At 42.7% G+C, this 18723-nt stretch overlaps 1 protein-coding gene across 2 annotated transcripts in view; it reads right to left on the bottom strand.

Annotated features, from left to right (window-relative positions):
* Positions 1 to 18723, bottom strand: part of SYNPR (synaptoporin) — a 259886-nt gene that overhangs the window by 124300 nt on the left and 116863 nt on the right. Inside the window, exon 1 of one of the 2 annotated variants that reach the window (XM_070391679.1) lies at positions 2952 to 3274. The exons of the other annotated variant lie outside the window; for it this stretch is intronic. Within the exon in view, the coding sequence (XP_070247780.1) occupies positions 2952 to 2975 (24 nt within the window). The 5' untranslated portion in view covers positions 2976 to 3274. Of the gene's footprint in view, positions 1 to 2951; positions 3275 to 18723 lie in introns of those variants that run through there. 2 annotated transcript variants of the gene reach the window in all.

Below are 18723 nucleotides of genomic sequence, written 5' to 3'. Positions count from 1 at the left end.
GGAAATCAGGCTGAGGCAGGGGCTGGGGGGGGGGGGGGGGGGGGGGTGGTACAAGGAAGGTGAGAATTCTACAAAGTACTCCACAAATATATCAATTCAGTTGCAACTGCTTTTTATATTTTGCATCAATGACAAACCAGATCCCTTGAGATATTGACATTTCTAAGTTATGGTCACCTCTTTATTTTTTCTCTGTGTTCAACACATTGAAAGTTAAAGAGATGAATTTCTTTTCATCCATTGAAAAAGCTACCTTAATTTAGCCACTTCTGCATATATCTCTCCCCAGGCTGGCTCCCTTTGGTCATTGCCACATCTTTGTAGCTGCAAAGTTGAGGGGAGATAAAACACACATTCTCCAGTTTCAAACACATAATTAGCTTGGTGTCACAAAAGCAGTCTGAGAAGAAGGGGGGTATGTAGTGTCAGCAGGGAGAAAAACTAACAAAGATCTGCTGTGTTACTGTAAGGCCCTGATGTCAACCCAACCTAGGCGTTGGCTGTAGATTGTAGATGAACTGACCCCCTGACAGAGGCAGAGATAAAACACATGGCTGGGGAGGAGCCTGCCTGGTTGAGTGTCACCGTCATCACTACGTTGCCTCAAGCATGCATACTACATACTTTCCATAGGCCTCCACTGTCCCATCTGTAAACTGGGAGGTAACGTTACTGCCCTCATGGAATGGCTGTGAAGACCAGAGGAAATAAGCCATTCAAATCCTGAGCACAGTGCCCGGCACATAGACGGTACTTACTCAATGAACACGTGTCACTATTGCCATCTTCATTTTGCTAAAAATAATCAATAATCTCATTATGAAATAAAAATTCCCTTTATTATTCCCCCCACCTTGGCACAGAATTTTATTCCTTGGACCAGATTACAGCAGTGTTTTGGCTATGACGTTCTGGACTTTTCCAAAGTGATGCTTTTAAAGGCAGCTGTGCACACTCACCCTAAGTCAAACTATGGGTCCTGACCTTTTTCAGATACAAATGTCCCATTGTCCTTCCTGTGTCACTGGGTCTGAACACATTGGGAGCACTAACACTTTTGTGAGCTGGCGACCTGTTCACCCATAGGATGTCATCCTCACATTTTCATTAATTTATGTTACTGAACAGCCTCGGTTGATCATAAACTCCCTCAGGACTCTGAACATAACCTGTTACAATAGCCGTGAAAGGAGGATGATGACAAAAACATTAAGGGATGTTGGGGAGGGAGAGGGATGCTTACTGCTGTTGAGTTTACTCTGCAGTCATTGCCAGCAGCCAAACGATAAAAGTTTCATTTGTTTTTCCAACAAACTCTCTGCTAAGGAACTCTTTGTTCCGGGAGGGTTTATGGCATTGAAGGCTGTTAGAGGAACATGCTTATTGTGACACAGAAGGAGGCAACATAATAAGTTCCTGTGGGTTTGGAGGATTTGTCTATTTTTGAGGCTGAACTAGATTAATCAAAATTCAGAATTCTGTTTGTCAGAACGAAGAGTTTCATTCCAGCGTGCAAAGAATGCGTGAAGGGCGGGATGCCTGAAAGCAAGCAGACACAGGATCATGGGAGCACTGGGAAGCTCATTACTGTCTCCAGGAGCTGCCCTTAGCCCGCCTCGGGATCTGAAGAATTGTTATTCTGGAAAAGATTCCATGCCCGATAGATCTAGCCATGCGTGATGTTCCCAACTTTCAAAATCTCCGAAAAATACAGTCATTTCTCCTCTTCTCATCAACGATGCCTTTAACTCTCATTATAAAGAAATATATAATATGTAGGGTGTCCCAAAAATATATACACACTTTGAATAGTTATTAATTCCAGTGTTTCTTTCTTTTCAGATTTAACCCATTGGAATTAATAATTATTCAAAGTATGTATACATTTTTGGGACACCCTGTATATTCTTTAGTTCATTTCATGAAAAAGATTATGCAGATTTGTTGATTGTGCGACAAAAGAAGACATTAAAGCAAATATCGGTTTGTTTCCATTAGAGCAATTACTTAATCATCTTATCATCTTTGTCTAGGATAATTATATTAGTAGACTGACTCCCAGACTTCTGAATTAACAACAAAGAACTCAGACCCTCTCAATACTGTCTAGAAAAGAAGCACTTGCAGTTAACCAGGTAACGCACTTAAAAATCATCACTAGCAGTGGTGACACGATAGTCATTTTGCACTGTTTTGAATTTAATCACAGCAACTTTTCTCTTCATCAGCTTCCCATACAGAAACAGGAGAGCCAGGGCTGGGTATCTGACAGATGGTGACACAAATGCAAAGAAAGGCAGAGAAGTGGCAGCCACTGGAGACACTGGAGATTGCATCTCTTCACGGAATGCTAGTGATTGACTTTAATGATCTCAATACTGCTCATAAATTCCAGTCTTTTAAAGGTGCATGCATCCAGTCTCAGAGAAGACTCACTCCTTCATCCTACCGTGGGAGAGGACCTCATGGGATCAGCACCCCCCTGTCGGCACAGCACACAGTGCTTGGCACTACCTATGGAGTTTAAGAAATTCCTGCTCTGACACCAACGAAGAAACTTTAATGGAAACAGTCAGCAGGTTGTAGCACAATGAACATACTCAGGACGCTAAACTCTCCAAAGGGAGTGGAGGAGAACGACATCACATTTTTATAAAGCCAAATGTAAGTTTGCTTAGTTTTCTTACTATGTTAAAGGAAAACCGTCACATCCTCCAACAACTAAGGTAGGCATCACACTACCACAGCACAGCCTCTCCAGTTTAAACAGAGGCATGAAAGAAAGCAAAGTGAACAAAAAAGACGTTATCACCAAAGATTTGAAAATGCTATTGGAAAGAAAAGTGACTGTTCAGCCCAAATGGATCTATCTCACACACACACACACACACACACACACACACACACACACACACACACACAGCTGTAAATCAAGAGAGATAAGAACTTACCGGAGCAAATATCACCATACACATTTACAAAAGAATTGATAATCCAACTTCCCTCTCCTGAAAGAAAACAGAGGCTGTCTCATACTAAAAATAAAGCTTCTCCGTCCACAGCACCAGCCACTTGTCCCTCTTTTTTTATGAAGCAGAGGAGGGGAACAGGAAAATCAATGAGGAGGGAAAGTGAGATGCTATACCAATCAGGTAGCAGCTTCTGTCTTATTTGCAGAGAGATGGCAAAACGGTCATATTATTAGACAGTGACAACCACAGCCGAAGTACAGCAACCTGATACCTCCCTCTGGGGAAGGCTGCTGCGTGTGGGGAGGAGGCTGCCCTCCGTCCGGGGGAGCGCCCACCCCAGGCTCTGCTCCCCACCGCTGCTCTGCACAGAGGCTGCCTGTGAAGAGAGCCCACCTCCCCGTTTCTCTGTGAGCCCCTTCCTCCCTCAAACAGGCGCTTCAAAACAAACTGGGAGAGAAGAGAGAGCTGGGGTTCTGTGTGCTGAATGTGCGGGTGGGAAGTGGGGGTTTTATAAAATCCTTAGGAATCGATTTGCATAGATTAGGTCAATGTTTATATGTTTGTTTTTTAAAAATTGCTCTCGTTTTTATGGAGATGCCTGGATTTTATACCTGATCCCCATTTGGGAAATGTGTACACCCCATGCATAACCTAGTTGGGGTGATGGTAAGGAAGAGGGGCTATGGGGGCTCTGGCCACTGTGGAAGGAACAGATCACAACTGGGTTGCTTGTGCCTTGCAGGAGTGTTACCGAGAGCCTTCTCCTGCACAGTCTTAAACCTAACGGGTTTCCAGGTGTGATGTGACCCAGCTCTGCTGCAAATGGGCCTCCTCAGGAAGGAGCTGAGCTCGACTCACTTAAGGGGTTGACATCTGGCAGCCGAGCAACCTGGTTCTGAGGGACTGACGCAGAATGCAGGCAGAGGCTGCGTAAGGCTATGCGCTCTCCTCACACTGGCTTCCTGAGGGCAAGCCCTCACCCTATGCCACAGCCAAGGAGGAAGAATCCTGTGCGCCTCTTCTCCCGTGGTCCCCACTTCTAGACCCCACTGTGTACAGGAATAGCACTGGGTGGGCTCAGAAGTGTCTGTTTTATCTTCTAGGCAGTTGGTGATGGCCCAGCTGAAAGCTCACCTTGGCTGCTTTTTTGTTTGTGGTTATTAATTCAGCATCGGCCCTGAGTCTATTTTGGGGACCCTCTCTTTGTCTCTAACATACACACACATACACCACCACCACCACCACCACCACCCAATCATTATTATCACCGTCTCCCTTTCTTCCTTTTCCCTTTCTTCCCTCTCCACACACATAGCAACCACTCAGTGGAGGTGAAGGAAGGGGATGAGTCAGACCAGCTGGGGTCTAACCTGGCTCTTCACTTACTAGCCATGTGACTTGGAAAGTCTCCTAAGGTCCCTGAGCCATAGTTTGTCCTCTGTGAAATGGGCACACTAACACCTCATAGAGCTGCTGGGGAGAGGTGTGGGGAACAAAAGAAAGATGACTAAGGCCACATGCACCTGGACTCCCTCCTCAGCTGCCTTCCTCCTGCTCCCGTTTCTCCTCCTCCTCCTCCTCTTCTTTTCCTACCTTCTCCTCCTCCCCCTGTGATCTGCTTGCTCCTTACACATAACCCACCAGGGTGCTTCTGGAAGCATCATACTCCTCATACACACACACCTGCCGATTGAAAACTCACTGCATTTCACGGAGAGAAGTTACTCCAGGAAGTAAACTAAGCACCTGAACAAGAACAGTTCAAGGAGGGGAAAGGCTAAGAACCACCGGGCCTTGCCAGCTGCTGAGTAAATGCCCAAAGGACTGGCTGAGGCCTTGCTCCAGCCCAGGGCTGATGAGGAGCAGTGTCAAGGCAGAGGCAGAGGTGCGGTCCCAGCCACGCACCCACAGGGGGGCCATATCAATAGTTTCTCCAGGGCGGAGAGTGACTCATGCTCCTCAGCCTTGAATATTAAGAGCCCCATGTCAAGTAGAAGAAAAAAAGTTATGTCTTCCACATAATAACAGGGAACATTCCTGAACCTGTGCTCCGTGCCAGGTATTATGCTAAGTGTGTTCATGTGTAATGAAGTGAATTACCTTAGGTGGGCCTCACAATATTAGGAAGAGTTGCTATTTTTACTCCAGTTTACCCAGGAGGGAACCAAAGTCCAAAGAGTGCAGCGACTTATCCAAAGTCATAGTTGGTAAAACCAAGACGTGTACTTAGTTGGATGCCAGGCTCCAAGATGCTGCCCACTCCGCTCCAGATGTCACATGATGGTACTTACACTTTCATGTGTCCATCCTCCAGGGTACGAGTAATCCACCGAGGGATACACAGACGCTGCCATAGCCTGACAGCTCTCCCCACTGCGTGGATTCACACACAGAGACGGGAACCCCTGGATCGACCGAGGGCTTACCAGGCCCACAAGGCCCAAGTCCGGGCTCTGTCGAATTTCTATGGATTTGGACACTTTACTGAACCCCCTGAAGGTAGGGGGTGTGAGGTTCAGTCTTGGGACGTCAAGCAGTCTGCTCAGGGACCCTGAGGGCATCTCTTAATTTGTCCTTGACTCATTTTTTCCCATGTTTAATTGAAGGGTTTCCACCGAATGATCTCTAAAGGACATTTTGGATCAACTTTGACTAAATAAGGTTCTAAGATTAGTTCGATTCTAATCTGCTGGTTGGATTAGCTTTTCCTGCCTCACATTTCATTCCAGATACAGTGTTAGCATCTCTATGTCCCCTGCTATCACCCCACCACTGTCATCTCCCACCCGCACCCTGAATTTACCCCAACAGGTCTCCCTGCATTTACCCTTATCTTATCCCTAGAAGTCATTTTCCATATATTATCTGAATTGAGCTGGTTAAAGTATAAATTAGACCATATCACTTATCTGAGAAATACATTTCAATAGCTGTCCAGTAGGTTTAAAGTACAACTCAATCTCCTTACCATGCCTTCAAAGCCTGACATGACCTGACTCCTATCTACCTTTTTGTTTATATCTAATTCCAACCCTCCCTCCTTATTCTTAAGCCACATGGGCATTCTGTGCCTACACACTTGCTTTTCCTTCCGCCCAACACTGTTTCCTTTGATCTTAGCCTACTGTCTCTTTCTTTGTCATTGAATTCTCAGTGCTTCTGTCTGCTCTTCCCAGACCACCTAACCTGCTAAAAACCCTTTCTCTGCCCCGTTAGTGTTAACTCCCTTTCACATTACACTGTGTTTAGTTGTTGGTGGTGGTGGTGGTGCTGTGTGTGTGTGATGTGAGATTTTTGTACTTCTCATCGCCTGATATGTTCTTGCTTATTCACTTGTTCATTTAATTATTGCTTATCTTCCTTCACTGGGAGATAACCTCTCAGAAAGTAGGAATCTTGTTTGTTTTGCATAACACCATATCTTTAGTGTTGAAGACTATTTGGCACACAGTAGATGCTTAATCACATCTCATAAATGAAGGAATAAATCAACAGCAAGCAAATTAGGCTTCAAACAAAGGCACAAAAACCTAAGTTTATCACAGGAACGTAGCCTTGAAATGCAGGGCAGGTGAACAAGGGTGATTGATTCATTCGTATTAATGGACACAGACTATTTTCACTTCCTTATTCGGGGAATGTTCTTGAAATGCTGCATCATATTGATTTAAGTGGAGGAGCTCCTGTTGTAGATCATACTGACCAAATACTGTACAGGAGCTTGGATTCCTAGGGTCCAGTTCACCTGGGCCCACATAGAACAGCTGATACTTGGACACTTGACTGTGCATTTGTCATTACAGAGCAAATGGTCTTGTCAGCTAGCCACTTAGACCGTCTGACCTTCCAATTTATCAGACAGTTCAGAAAGGTGGCTACCACTCTCTAACATGCTATTGGAACTGACAAAAATAAAGCAATATGCCATTATTTGATGGTTCTTGCTTGAAAAAATGATATAACCTTGAATCTTAAAAATAGCATGTGTCCATTATTACTGGTAGATTATTAAAAATAGAAGTGCAGTGTTTTCTAAATTGAGTATTTACAGAGGTTCAGTAAATTAGAATAATCTATGAGTCTCTGCAAACCTCATTAGCAATGCTCATGTCCAGTATGGTCAGATCTTTAACTCTGACCTTTCAACTGAGCATGGCCTTCAGACAACTTCAAATGAGTTTTTTTTTCCCCTGTAGTGTAAAGCTTGTCTCCCCTTGAACACACCTCCTCCTGTAAATGCCATAGTTACTTCCCTTACAGCTTCTATTCCTAAACATGTGGCTTCTCACAAGGGGTCCTTTCAGGCCTGCCTGCTCAGGGGCTGAGCAGTGGGAGGCCCCGCTTTCTAAGCATTTGGCAAAGACTGAGAGGAAAATTCCAGAGCCATGAGATCTCTCTATTGCTGTGGGGGAAGGGAAGTCATTGAAGACAAGAAGATTACTCTGGGCACACTAATAAATGACCAATGGAGTTAGCTAAGGTTCTTCCATTTTGCTGCAAAAACAATTTCAACTCTTTCAAGCTCTAGCAATAAGAGCACTTATGTCCAATCCACTCAGGCACAAGCTGCGTCTGTAACGGTGCCTTCCTGCTCTGGCTGAGCGCAGCTCTTAGCAGGGTGAAAATGCAATTTAGTTTGATTTGGGTGGGTAGGAGATATCGAGTCAGGGCAGAACTTTCGAGACCTCTTGTCTTCTATTTCCCTCATAGGAGAAAGAACGTTTTTCTCCAACTCTATCTCTTTCCCTTTTCAAATTCATTGCACTACCTCTTGGTGCTTTACCTAAGTCCTGCCCCCTTTCATCTGTCCCTCTTTAGACTCTGTCCATTATTCAGGCTGGAATGTGCCAGCTCTTTCCTACCTGACTGTCCAACAGGTGGACACGAGTTCCACTTTGTCCTTTGCTACTTAGTAGTAGTCTTGTCACATTCATGTGCCCTCGCCTATAGAACTGGGTAGTCGGAAAGTAATGCCTACAGATTGCTAAATACACAGCAAACACTGACAAAGAACAGTAACAGTGATCATTCTAATCTTGACAGCGATGCTCTTCACCAGCTCATGTTTGCTTTACAGAGATAACGGGTGGCTCTTTCATTTCTCCTTTAGAGGGAAGAGTCTCTTGTGTCTTGGAAAAGAAAGGAAAACCCATGTCCTATTCAGAAAAATTTAGCAGTTTTTCCCACTGGAATATGAGGGGGTAGAGAAAAAACCCAATTGAGGCATCTGACTGAAAGCAAATATTTGTTGAAAGTGGTTTTGAGTGTTGGCATTTCTGAATATTCATAGTTCACTGGTCGATGGACTCAGAGCAGGTCTGTGAGAAGTTGCTTCTTGCCGACACTTGATGGAGGGCAGTTGACAGGTTCCTGGGGTTTACCCAGGACCCCCTGGGCCTCAGGCAACAGCTGATTAGCCTTCTGCTTTCATATCTGCTCTAAATAAATACTGCAAACAACAGAGGGCTGAGTGCCTTTAGAATCTCCCTCAGTATCCCAGGAAGACTTTGACTCCGGAGGGAAGGGCACTTGGGTTTTCTATATCACAGCGAAAGCCTCCTCGGGGCTGATGTTCTCAAAAGGGAAGAGCAGTTCTCAAATCCATGAGAACTTTGTTACTATCCTACATGAAAGAACAATTGTTCATGAGTCTTAATTTATTTGCTAGAGCCTGGTGTATAAATAATGCTCATTACATATTTGTTGAATTATTGGATGAAGTAAACATGTGAACATGTTGTAGCCTCACAATTTTTAAAATGTAAAACAGAACCATAAAACAAATATTTGGGTAAAATTCTTATACATATATGTACTAGAATATACATGGCACATTCAAATGATCAAATCATCTCAGGTCCTAATCGAATAAAAAATGATCTTTACTATCCTAGAATTTAAGCTGAGCACCAGGAATTCCATGGAAATGCTCCTGGGCACACAAAGGAGATGGTGCTTGGGCCGCATACCCTCTCTGCTCCGCCCTACTCCCCACCACTGTTTGCTGTCCTATAGTCCAGGCTTCTGTGCCTGGTTTCACTTGAACAGAAAGTTTTAAGTCTTAAATGAAAAGGAATTGCGAACCACTGATCTAATAGACGAATGTGGCAATTGCCATTTTCTGCAGAGGATCTTTCTGATACCAGTAACGGTGCTAATATTTTTTCCTGGGTATTATTACTAGCCTAAGCTCTGTTGATGCATTATCTCATTTGATTAATATTCAATCCAATCATCTAGAATCTATTGTTACCTTTACTATACAAATGAGGAAGCTAAGGTATTGGGTGGTTCAGTAAGTTGCCCAAATTTGCACAGCTAAAAAGAAAGAGAGCTGGGTTTTGAACCAGGTTGTCAGATGCAAAAGTCCACTCTGTAAGGCTCCATATTACCAGCCTTGCTATTATGTGCAAGTTTAGCATTTACCAGGTAGGCAGCTGGACATCGCCTCGGACTGGCCTGATAGTTACTGGAAAGCAAAAGCCATGTGTATTTCAACTGCGTAATTTTTGGCGATTACATCTGCTGTTCTGGTGTAGGGAGTTAAAAGTGGTCCTACCATAAACCTCTGAGCAGTAGAATCATTCTTCCTGCTATTTTGCACAGTACCCAAAGTTGCTCTGCATGTAGTACTAAATAAGTCTTTGCTAAATAATTAAAGAAGAGAAAATAAATTACCTTTATTGAGCTCACTCATATTCATAATTCTAATCAGAAATAGCAAAGACACAGCTCCCTGTTTTCCACCTATCTCTATAATAGAGAGAGTTCTATCAGCAAGTAAATGGCTTATAAGTTCGTTGTTTCTGACACATGTCTTTCTTAAAGACTGGTGTGAAATCGGAGATGAGTAGTTGTTATTATGATTAAGGATGAAGATTTTATGTCAGAAAGAATCCCTAAGGTCTATTTTTACATGAATCTTGTTAGTGCTGTAAATGGAGGGGAGAAAAGGAAAACAAGAGACCATTTTCAACAACCTTGCCTACTACACAGAAATGGATAGTAAATTAGACCAAGAGCTGTGTGACTTTTTCATTGATCATTTCCCCATGAAGGGCTGTGTCCTATCCAACGATATATACTTGTGTGACTCTGTTAGCCTTTCTAAACTTCAGTTTCTTCGCCAGTAAAATGGGAATGATAATGCTGAGTTTTACAAATAACACACAGTAGCCTAGTGCTTATTGTAACAACACAAGTGACATGCGTTCTCTCTCCCTGCTGATGCTCAAGGCAAAATAGATTTAAGAATCAAACCCTCGCAAAATGGCTTTCTGGTTTGCCTTTCCTTCCCGACAAATTGTGTTAAAAATCCTTCTGTTACACAAACATGCCTCCAAAACCCAGACCGAATTATGGCTCTTAATAAAACAGGACGTAGGTGGAAAAAAGGATGAAAGTCTGTTCCCTCCCATGTAGTTTACAAACTGTAGAATTTTTATAACATTCGAGTGCTTTCATGGTGCTCCAAGGACTCTCGCCCTGGTCTATGTGGTTATGATTCCATCTGAGAGCATTCTGCTCACTGGGCTCCCAGCCCAGCCTTAGGAATGTGTATGGTTATGATGCTGTGCCCCAAGAGAATGGAGTCGGTCAAAAGGACCTGGGGCATTATTTTAATTCGAGGGCTGATGAAATCTTTGTAAAACCTCTCTTTTGCCTGATATGTCTTATGCCAGAGGCGTCTCTGGATCCCTATGATAAGGGATTTGACCATTTGGCTTAAAGCAAATAAATCTTTGTTGGCCAATGAAATCCATTTAACCAATCTATTTGGCCAATAAGTTCTCTATAATTTTCTAACCAAAAAAGTCCCTCCTACCTGTGGGATGCTCCCTGCATTCTTAATTTACATTTTCCCCAAACCCTTGGATTCAGGGCTACAAGGAGAGATGCTGCAGCCTTGGCCATCTCACAGGGCAGCTGTGATGCCAACAAGAGACAGCTCCTGCGAAGGTACTTTGAGAGGTGAAACTTGCAATCTAAACAGAGTTCCTGTTAGTTTCTGTGCTCAGCGTCTCCCCCCACAAACATAAGATAGAACTATTCTTCCTCGGATAGTTGATTATTTACCACCACAGGCCTGCTTAGAAGTTCAAAATGCTATGTGCACTCACACGGAGAGAAAGCAGTTTTCCTGTTCAGCTGTGCATCTATTTTTAAAATAGAATCCTTTACCAGTGTCTTCCTTAAAATGTTAGTTCCTTCTTAAACCATCCCCAAGTTGTTAAATGATACGAATTAAGAGAGTGAATCTGAAGAACAGGACATTCTGATATTTGCAGAATGTCACTTATCTCAATGCCAAGAGCAACCCTTTTCCTCTCATCTCCATGAAAGTGTGGAGACAGGCACTCCCTATAAAAGGCCAAAACAAGACTTGTTCTGACATGAGTTGCAGTCTGAGGAGAGTGAGCCTTAGATGCTGTTTCAAGGGAAAAAGTCCACCCTTCTGTTATGGATCCACAATCAGTGTTCTGTAGATCAAAGCCACTTCCCAGTGTCAGTAAACCTGGCTGCAAATCCTGGGGATCAAAGCCACTTAGCAACCTGCTTCTCAAACCTGACTGCACACCTGAGTCCCCTGGGCAGCTTATAAGACCCCCGAATTGCCTGTTTCAAACCCAGACCACCCGAATGATAAGCCAGGAGGGTTCTCAAATCCCTCTTCTCATTGTGAATTTGCCAAAGCCCGGAGCAGGGGAACCTCTGCACGGTGCACGAGGGCAGTGCTTGGATTAAGTTACAGTCAACAAGGCCACCGTGGCTTGTCACACAAACGGAGGTCCATAGTCAACAGTCTCTGAGTAAGAAGAGGAGTCTCATCCAAAGGGAGAAAGGCTGCCTCCTGGAATCTGTGCCATGAGGTAGATGATAATGCGCCCCCATGCCCACCTCCCCTTCGCACACCTCTGTTGTGTCTTGGGTCTTCCTTTTCTAGTAAGTAAGCTCTCACTCACAAGAACAAGAGGAGAAAGCAATGAAAATATGACATCAGCAATGACCTTAGCTGATATTTACACGACGGCTCTTGTCTAAACACTTTATGGGAACTAACTCATTTCATCCTCCTTGAAATACAACTAACTAAAAAATCAAAGCCCAAAGACCAACAGAAAGACACCCCGAACCATTTCTAGAATCAGCTTGGATTCTGCTCTCTTGCCTCCAACCAGCACCGACTCTTCCCAAGTCAGCTCACCACCTCTGCTGCTCTGACAGTGTGTTCTCGGTTGTCCTCTCCAACCAGTTCCTCTTGAGACAAGGACTGAAGTGCCAGTAGTTTATTTGAAATGTGATTCCAGGGAAGGAAGTGGGGGGTTGCAGTAGGGAAGCAAAGGATGCCAGCATAAAATGCCTGGATGCACAGGTTACCGAGCTGCAGGAAGCTGGTTCATTTATGCTCCAACTCCCTTCCCTTCTTGGCTCCTGGAAGCATTAAGTCTCCTGCATGTCCTGCCTATACTGCTTGACACCTATAGTCTTCAGGCTGAGAGCCAGTCCCAACAGAAGGACAGGAAGGCCTGTGCTGGAGCCCTGAGTGCTGGGGGCTACGCACACCATGGGCAGTAAATGCTGTGATGCCTCCGGCGCCTTGGAGAGGCCTAAGTCACAGCAGAGAAGGGAAAATGGGAAGAAAGAAACCATAAATTTTTTTTAACTATGACTTTTTCACGAGGGCTCCAAGGAAAGATGATGTTGGTCTGGCTCTACCTCTCCTGTGTGACGTTTGCTTTGTGCTTGATTTGTTTCTAATGGGCTTGGTGATTCATGAAACAGATCAGGCTTCTCTCTCCAACCATTTGCTTTAGTGCTTTGGCCCCTTTGCTTCTGCTGTTCCCACCAATAGACCCTACTGGCTCTTCAAAGACCGAGTAAATTGTGACTGCCATCCATGGCAGTTTGGTTTTTCTTGTATTAATCCTATCTCCTTCTCTTTGGGTCATAGTTAGCCATCTTCATGTTTGTCTCCCCCTTTGACCCAATACTTTGCAAGTGACAGGTGCTCAATAAATGGATGGATAGAGCACATCTAAATATAGCAGTTCTCTCTTATTCACGATTTCACTTTCTGCAGTTTCAGTTACCCATGGTCAACCACGGTTCAAAAATATTATATGGAAAATTCCAGAAATAAACAATTCATCAGTTTTAAGCTGTGTGCCATTCTGAGTAGTGTGAAGAAATCTCGAGAGAACTGTTCTGTTCCCCTCCCCCGCCTCCCCACCCCGGACATGAATCATCTCCTTTTCCAGTGTATCCACACTTGTATACACCACCTGCCCATTAGTCACTTAATAGCCCCTCAGTTTTCAGATTGACTGTGGTGGGATCAGAGTGCTTGTGTTCAAGAGCCCTTATTTTACTTAGCAATGGCCACGAAGCACAAGAAAAGTGATGGCAATTCAGACATGCCAAAGAGAAGCCATAAAGTGCTCCCTGTCATTAAAGAGGTGAGTACAGTGCAATATTTTCAGAGAGAGGCCACATTCACATCATTTTTATTACAATACATTGTTATAACTGTTGTATGTTACTATTAATTATTGTTGTTAATCTCTCAATGTGCCTAATGTATAAATTAAACCTTATCATAGGTATCTATGTATGTATGGAAAGAACATAGCATATACAGGGTTCCCTACTATCTGTGGTTTCAGGCATCCACTGGGGGTCTTGGAAGGTCCCCCTGTGGGTAAGAGGGGACTAGTATAAAGATATGTCAAGCGCCGGAACCGGTTTGGCTCAGTGGATAGAGCGTCGGCCTGCGGACTGAAGGGTCCCAGGTTCGATTCCGGTCAAGGGCATGTACCTGGGTTGCGGGCACATCCCCAGTAGGAGATGTGCAGGAGGCAGCTGGTCGATGTTTCTCTCTCATCGATGTTTCTAACTCTCTATCTCTCTCCCTTCCTCTCTGTAAAAAATCAATAAAATATATAAAAAAAATAAAATAAAAAATAAAAAAAAAGATATGTCAAGCTTCTTCCATATGATTTTCAAACGCTGGGCATATGCCTGTGGAAGGGAAATCCTCTTCCTCCTTGATGTGAAAGAGAAACATTGATCAGCTGCCTCCTGCACATCCTCTACTGGGGATCGGGTTTGCAACCCCAGCATATGCCCTGACTGGGAATTGAACCTGTGACCTTTCGGTGCATGGGACAACACTCAACCAACTGAGCCACACTGGCCAGGGCTCATTCAGTATTATTGACTTCTACTGTTTTCCTCTCCTTCATAAGTGCCATATCATAGTTTGATTTTAATGAGGGCTCAAATATATTTTATTAGTGAGGTGGTACAGGTAAGTCGACAAATCCACCAGAAATTAGCATTATTGAAGACAAAAAAGAGAGAAGGTATATTGGGTCTGTTGGGCAGGGTCAACGGCTTCAAAAATCATCTTTCATTTTTGGCAGCAAATCTCCACATTTTCTTTGTTAAAGTCTCTTTCTCTGTTAGGGATTTATTATTTGGTTTTTGAACTTCTACTCATCTTCCAAACCGATCGCATGTATTGCCTCTATAAAAAGATGGAGCACCTACTCTTTTGCAGGCACTATATGAGGCACTCTAATTATATTCTTTTATTTTCTTCCACCAGCAATGCTGCAAGGCAGGAATGAACCCCAGGGAAAAAATAGTGGAGCTAAGTAAAATCCTAACTAATATGTGATGGAATCAAGCTTTGAATCCAAGCCTCTTAGATAGTAGAGTGCACATACTTTCTGTCAGTCCTTACATGTAATTATTTATATAATAAACTTTTTTAAAAGTTACATATCATTATTCAGGATCTTAATAAATCCTTACAATAAACCTGTTAGTAGAATATTATCAACCACATTTTACATGAATAGAGAGGTCTGGGGTGTCTTTTTCTGCCTCCATTTCCTGTTCTTCCATAATGGCTGACATATCTCACTTACAGTATTTGTGTTAATATTTTACAATTATGTGCTTATATTTCTATCTTTCAAATATGAATATAATTTCCATGAGGACAGGTTTTCTATCACTATGCATGTGCATCCTCAGTGTATGAGCAAATGAATGAAGGTGTGGAATAAATGAACAAACAAATTCACCCTGCACTCTAAAATATATTATAAAAATAAGTCAGTACTTTGAAAAAGTCCATAATTTATTTGAACAATCTAACCTTTGGCAAAATAAGGTTATGGAATGCTTAACCCCCTGAGCACAGTGAGCCCATCTGTAATGTATTTATTCTATTTATTAATTCAGGTCACTCATACCTTTACCTCCTTGACACCTGGTAATGAGCCAAGGCTTTGGATTCCCAACAACCTGGCTCTGGCTCTGGATATTGGCAAGAATCAGGAAATAATCAGATAAAGGATGTGAAACCAAGCTTCATACACTAAAGGTTATGCGCCTAACTCAGATTAGAGGTTCCCTGAACCGTATTCAGAGAATAATTATTTTTACTTTCCAAATAATCCTAATATAGTTGGTTTTTCTAAGATGACAACATATGAGAAGAAGCCAAGTAAGACAGATCAGACTGTCAGAGGCAGACATAACTTTGAGCCAATGGGAGAAGTGAGAGCACAGAAACAATAAAAAGGACATAAATAAGAACTTGAAAGCATACCATTCTCAGAAAATGTAATGTAAGGGGGTGGGGGGGAATAAAACCTGCTTTGCTCCCTGGGCTCTGAGGAGATCATTGTATTATGGCAAAGAACAATATGGTCAAAAATGATTAAAATGTTTCCTATCAACTCTATTTTAAAACACAAGGAGATGGACAACTTTTACTTTTAAAGAATGACTTTTATTAAAAATAGTTATAATCCTTTTATAAAAAATGCTGAGATTTTGGTTCTTAAATGGGCAATTCAACTATTGAAAACTGTAGCTATTAAGTAAGAATTGTTCCCTAGAGGTTCCTGAGATTGCTGAAGTGTTACAGCCCCGAGAAGGTGCCAGCCCTCATAATATGCAGAGTGTGCGAAGTGCTAAGAATTGGTGGGTATCTCACGGTTACATTCCACTTGAGATCCAAGGACACTGGATCTATCTTAGAGAGCTATAGCTTTAGCAATCTGAGAATTCTTCCATTGTCATCCATCTGCATGCACTACAGAACAGAAGGCTATGCTGGCTTATGACATGCAAATTATTGATACAATTCTTTCAGTATAGAGAGTAATGGAGTTGTTGATCTTATTCTCACCATGGATTTATTATTATTATTATTATTATTACTTTCAATCATTGTTTATTACACAATGTTACAACTACCTACAAGAAACAATAAAGGTAAAAAGGAAAAAAAAATACCCACAGCTCTAAGACCCCTTGCCTCGACAATACATGAACTCTTTGCATTTTTATATGCCTTCCAGTTCTTGTTCATCTACATGGTACATTAATTGCAAAAAGAGAGAGAGAGAGAGAAAGAAAGAGAGAGAGAGAGAGAGAGAGAGAGAGAGACCCTCTTATTCCTTTTCCTTTATCCACCTTCACTCAGTGTGACTGCAGTTCTTCTTGCGCAAGAAGTAGAGTCTACGTCTGTACTCCTTGAACCTGGGCTTACCTTGTATCTTGCTTTGGCCATAAGAATGTGGCAGAAGTGAACATATGCCTATTCTGAGTCTAGGTCCAAAATTTCTTTGCAGTTTCTGCTCTTTCTTGCAACTTTTCAAGCAAGTGTGAGAATGAGCTGTGCTAGCCTGCTGAATGAACTAAAAGACACATGCTGTACTCACCCCCATCACCCAACCAACAGCCGACAGACCACTAAACATGTTGATGAGGTCATCTAGGTGAGTCAGTATCTGGCTGACTTGACAGCTGACTACAGACAAAAGAGCAAGCCCAGCTGATCAACAAGTCTGTTTACCCATAGGGCAATGAGAAATAATAAGTGCCTATTGTTGGGAGCACTGAGTTTTATGTGGTTTGTTATGCAGCAATAGCTGGCACAATGTGCATGCACACAGTTGACCTAGTGGAACTTGTGCTATAAATCATGCTGTTTAGTGGCTATCTAATACGTCATACAGTGGGTATTGCAACAACTTATGTAAATGTTCCCTCTATTGTTGGATATTTAAATTGTCCACAGTTTTTAGGAGGAGTAATGATGCAATGTAGCAAGCACAAGTTATCTGTCTTCTCATTTGCCATAATGGCTCACAGAACTTTTTTACTTACTATAACCGGGTTATTATAAAGAATATTATAAAGGGTTCAAATGAACAGTCACATGAAGAGATAACATAGGTAGAGGGTGCAAGTGTCCTGAGAACAGGAGCTTCTATCCCTGTGGAACTGAGGGTGACACTCTCCCAACATGTGGATGGGCTCATAAATCCAGAAGCTCCTTGAACCCCACCATTTAGGAGTTTTCTGGAGATTTCATCACTCAGGTATGATGGATTTTTAACTCAAATCTCCAGCCCCTTTCCACTTCCTAGAGGTTGGGAGTGGGCTGAAAGCTCCAACCTTCTAATCAAGGTTTGGTCTTTCTGGCGACCACGACCAGCCCCCATCTTGAATCTACCTCAGGGCCTGCCAACAGTTACCTAATAAGAATAAAAGACATTCTCATCGCCCAGGACATTCTGAGGGATTTAATCGCTCTGTGTAAGATGCCATCACCTCCATCACTCGGGAATTTACAAGGTTTTAGGATCTCTGTACAAGAAACTGGGGATGAAAAAGAAATATATATATATCTTGTGAGATCACAGTGTCACAGGCTATATATAAATAGACAGACAACAACAGATCTGAAGAAACCAATGCTTAGAAGCAATTATGGATTTACTCAGCTTCCATTTCTTGAGGTGAGGAGCACTGAATCAGTGTCCTAAACAGTAGAATTGACTTCGACCTTGGATATCAAAAATCATCAGTCTAGTGTGTGTGTGTGGGGGGGGGCGGGCGGTGAAGGGGACCTAATATATGGTGATGGAAGAAGATCTGACTTTGGGTGGTGGGCACACAGTGCAATATACAGATCTTGTATCAAAGAAATCTACATCTAAAACCTATATGATCCTATAAGTCACCCCAATAAATTTAATCTAAAAAGGAAAGAAAAAGAAATCACCAGTCTGGTTGTTACCACACACCAGTGCATGGCAAGAATTAAATGGCTGTACAGGAATGAGCTAATGGGCATGATTAATATACAGATTCCCAAGCCACAAAGCCTGGAGTTCTGATTCAGTAGAGCTGGAGTTGGGCCCAACAATCTGTAAGTTTTAAGATTTCACCCAGAAGATTCTGATGTAGTCAGTTTGGGGAACCACTGCCTTATTATCTACCCCCCCTCCCCCCGTCGCCTCACTTTTTAGGTGGGAGAGCAAGACCAAGCTGGATTAAATAAGAAGCTCAAATATCCTCAGGGAGTCAGTCCACCAATGGCTGAGCTGAGACTAGAACCCAATTCCTGGGATTTCTGAGACATGACTCCATGTGTCTTCCAACTGGGAGAGTTATGCTGAGATCATCAAAGGACAGAAATCTGTTAGGATTTTTGTTCTAAGTACTTACTTTTCTTCCCAATGCCAGCCTTTACCTCATCCCAGTCGATACACACTCTATACACTGGGAAATGATTAATGTGAACGAATCTTTTATTCTTCACTGAGAACATGTCCTCTGAACTGTAACCAAAGAAACTGACTTTCAGACAAGTTGAAATACACCAAGAAATGGCTTATCTTGTATGTCAATATAAAGCTCAGTGTTACCTTCAGTAAATAAA

The sequence above is a fragment of the Myotis yumanensis genome, unplaced genomic scaffold (assembly GCF_028538775.1).
Source record: "Myotis yumanensis isolate MYYU_CA2020_CCGP unplaced genomic scaffold, mMyoYum1.0.hap1 SCAF_14, whole genome shotgun sequence".
Classification (NCBI taxonomy): Eukaryota; Metazoa; Chordata; class Mammalia; order Chiroptera; family Vespertilionidae; genus Myotis; species Myotis yumanensis.
Note: the sequence above shows the minus strand (reverse complement) of the source record. Positions and strands in the feature narration are given on the sequence as shown.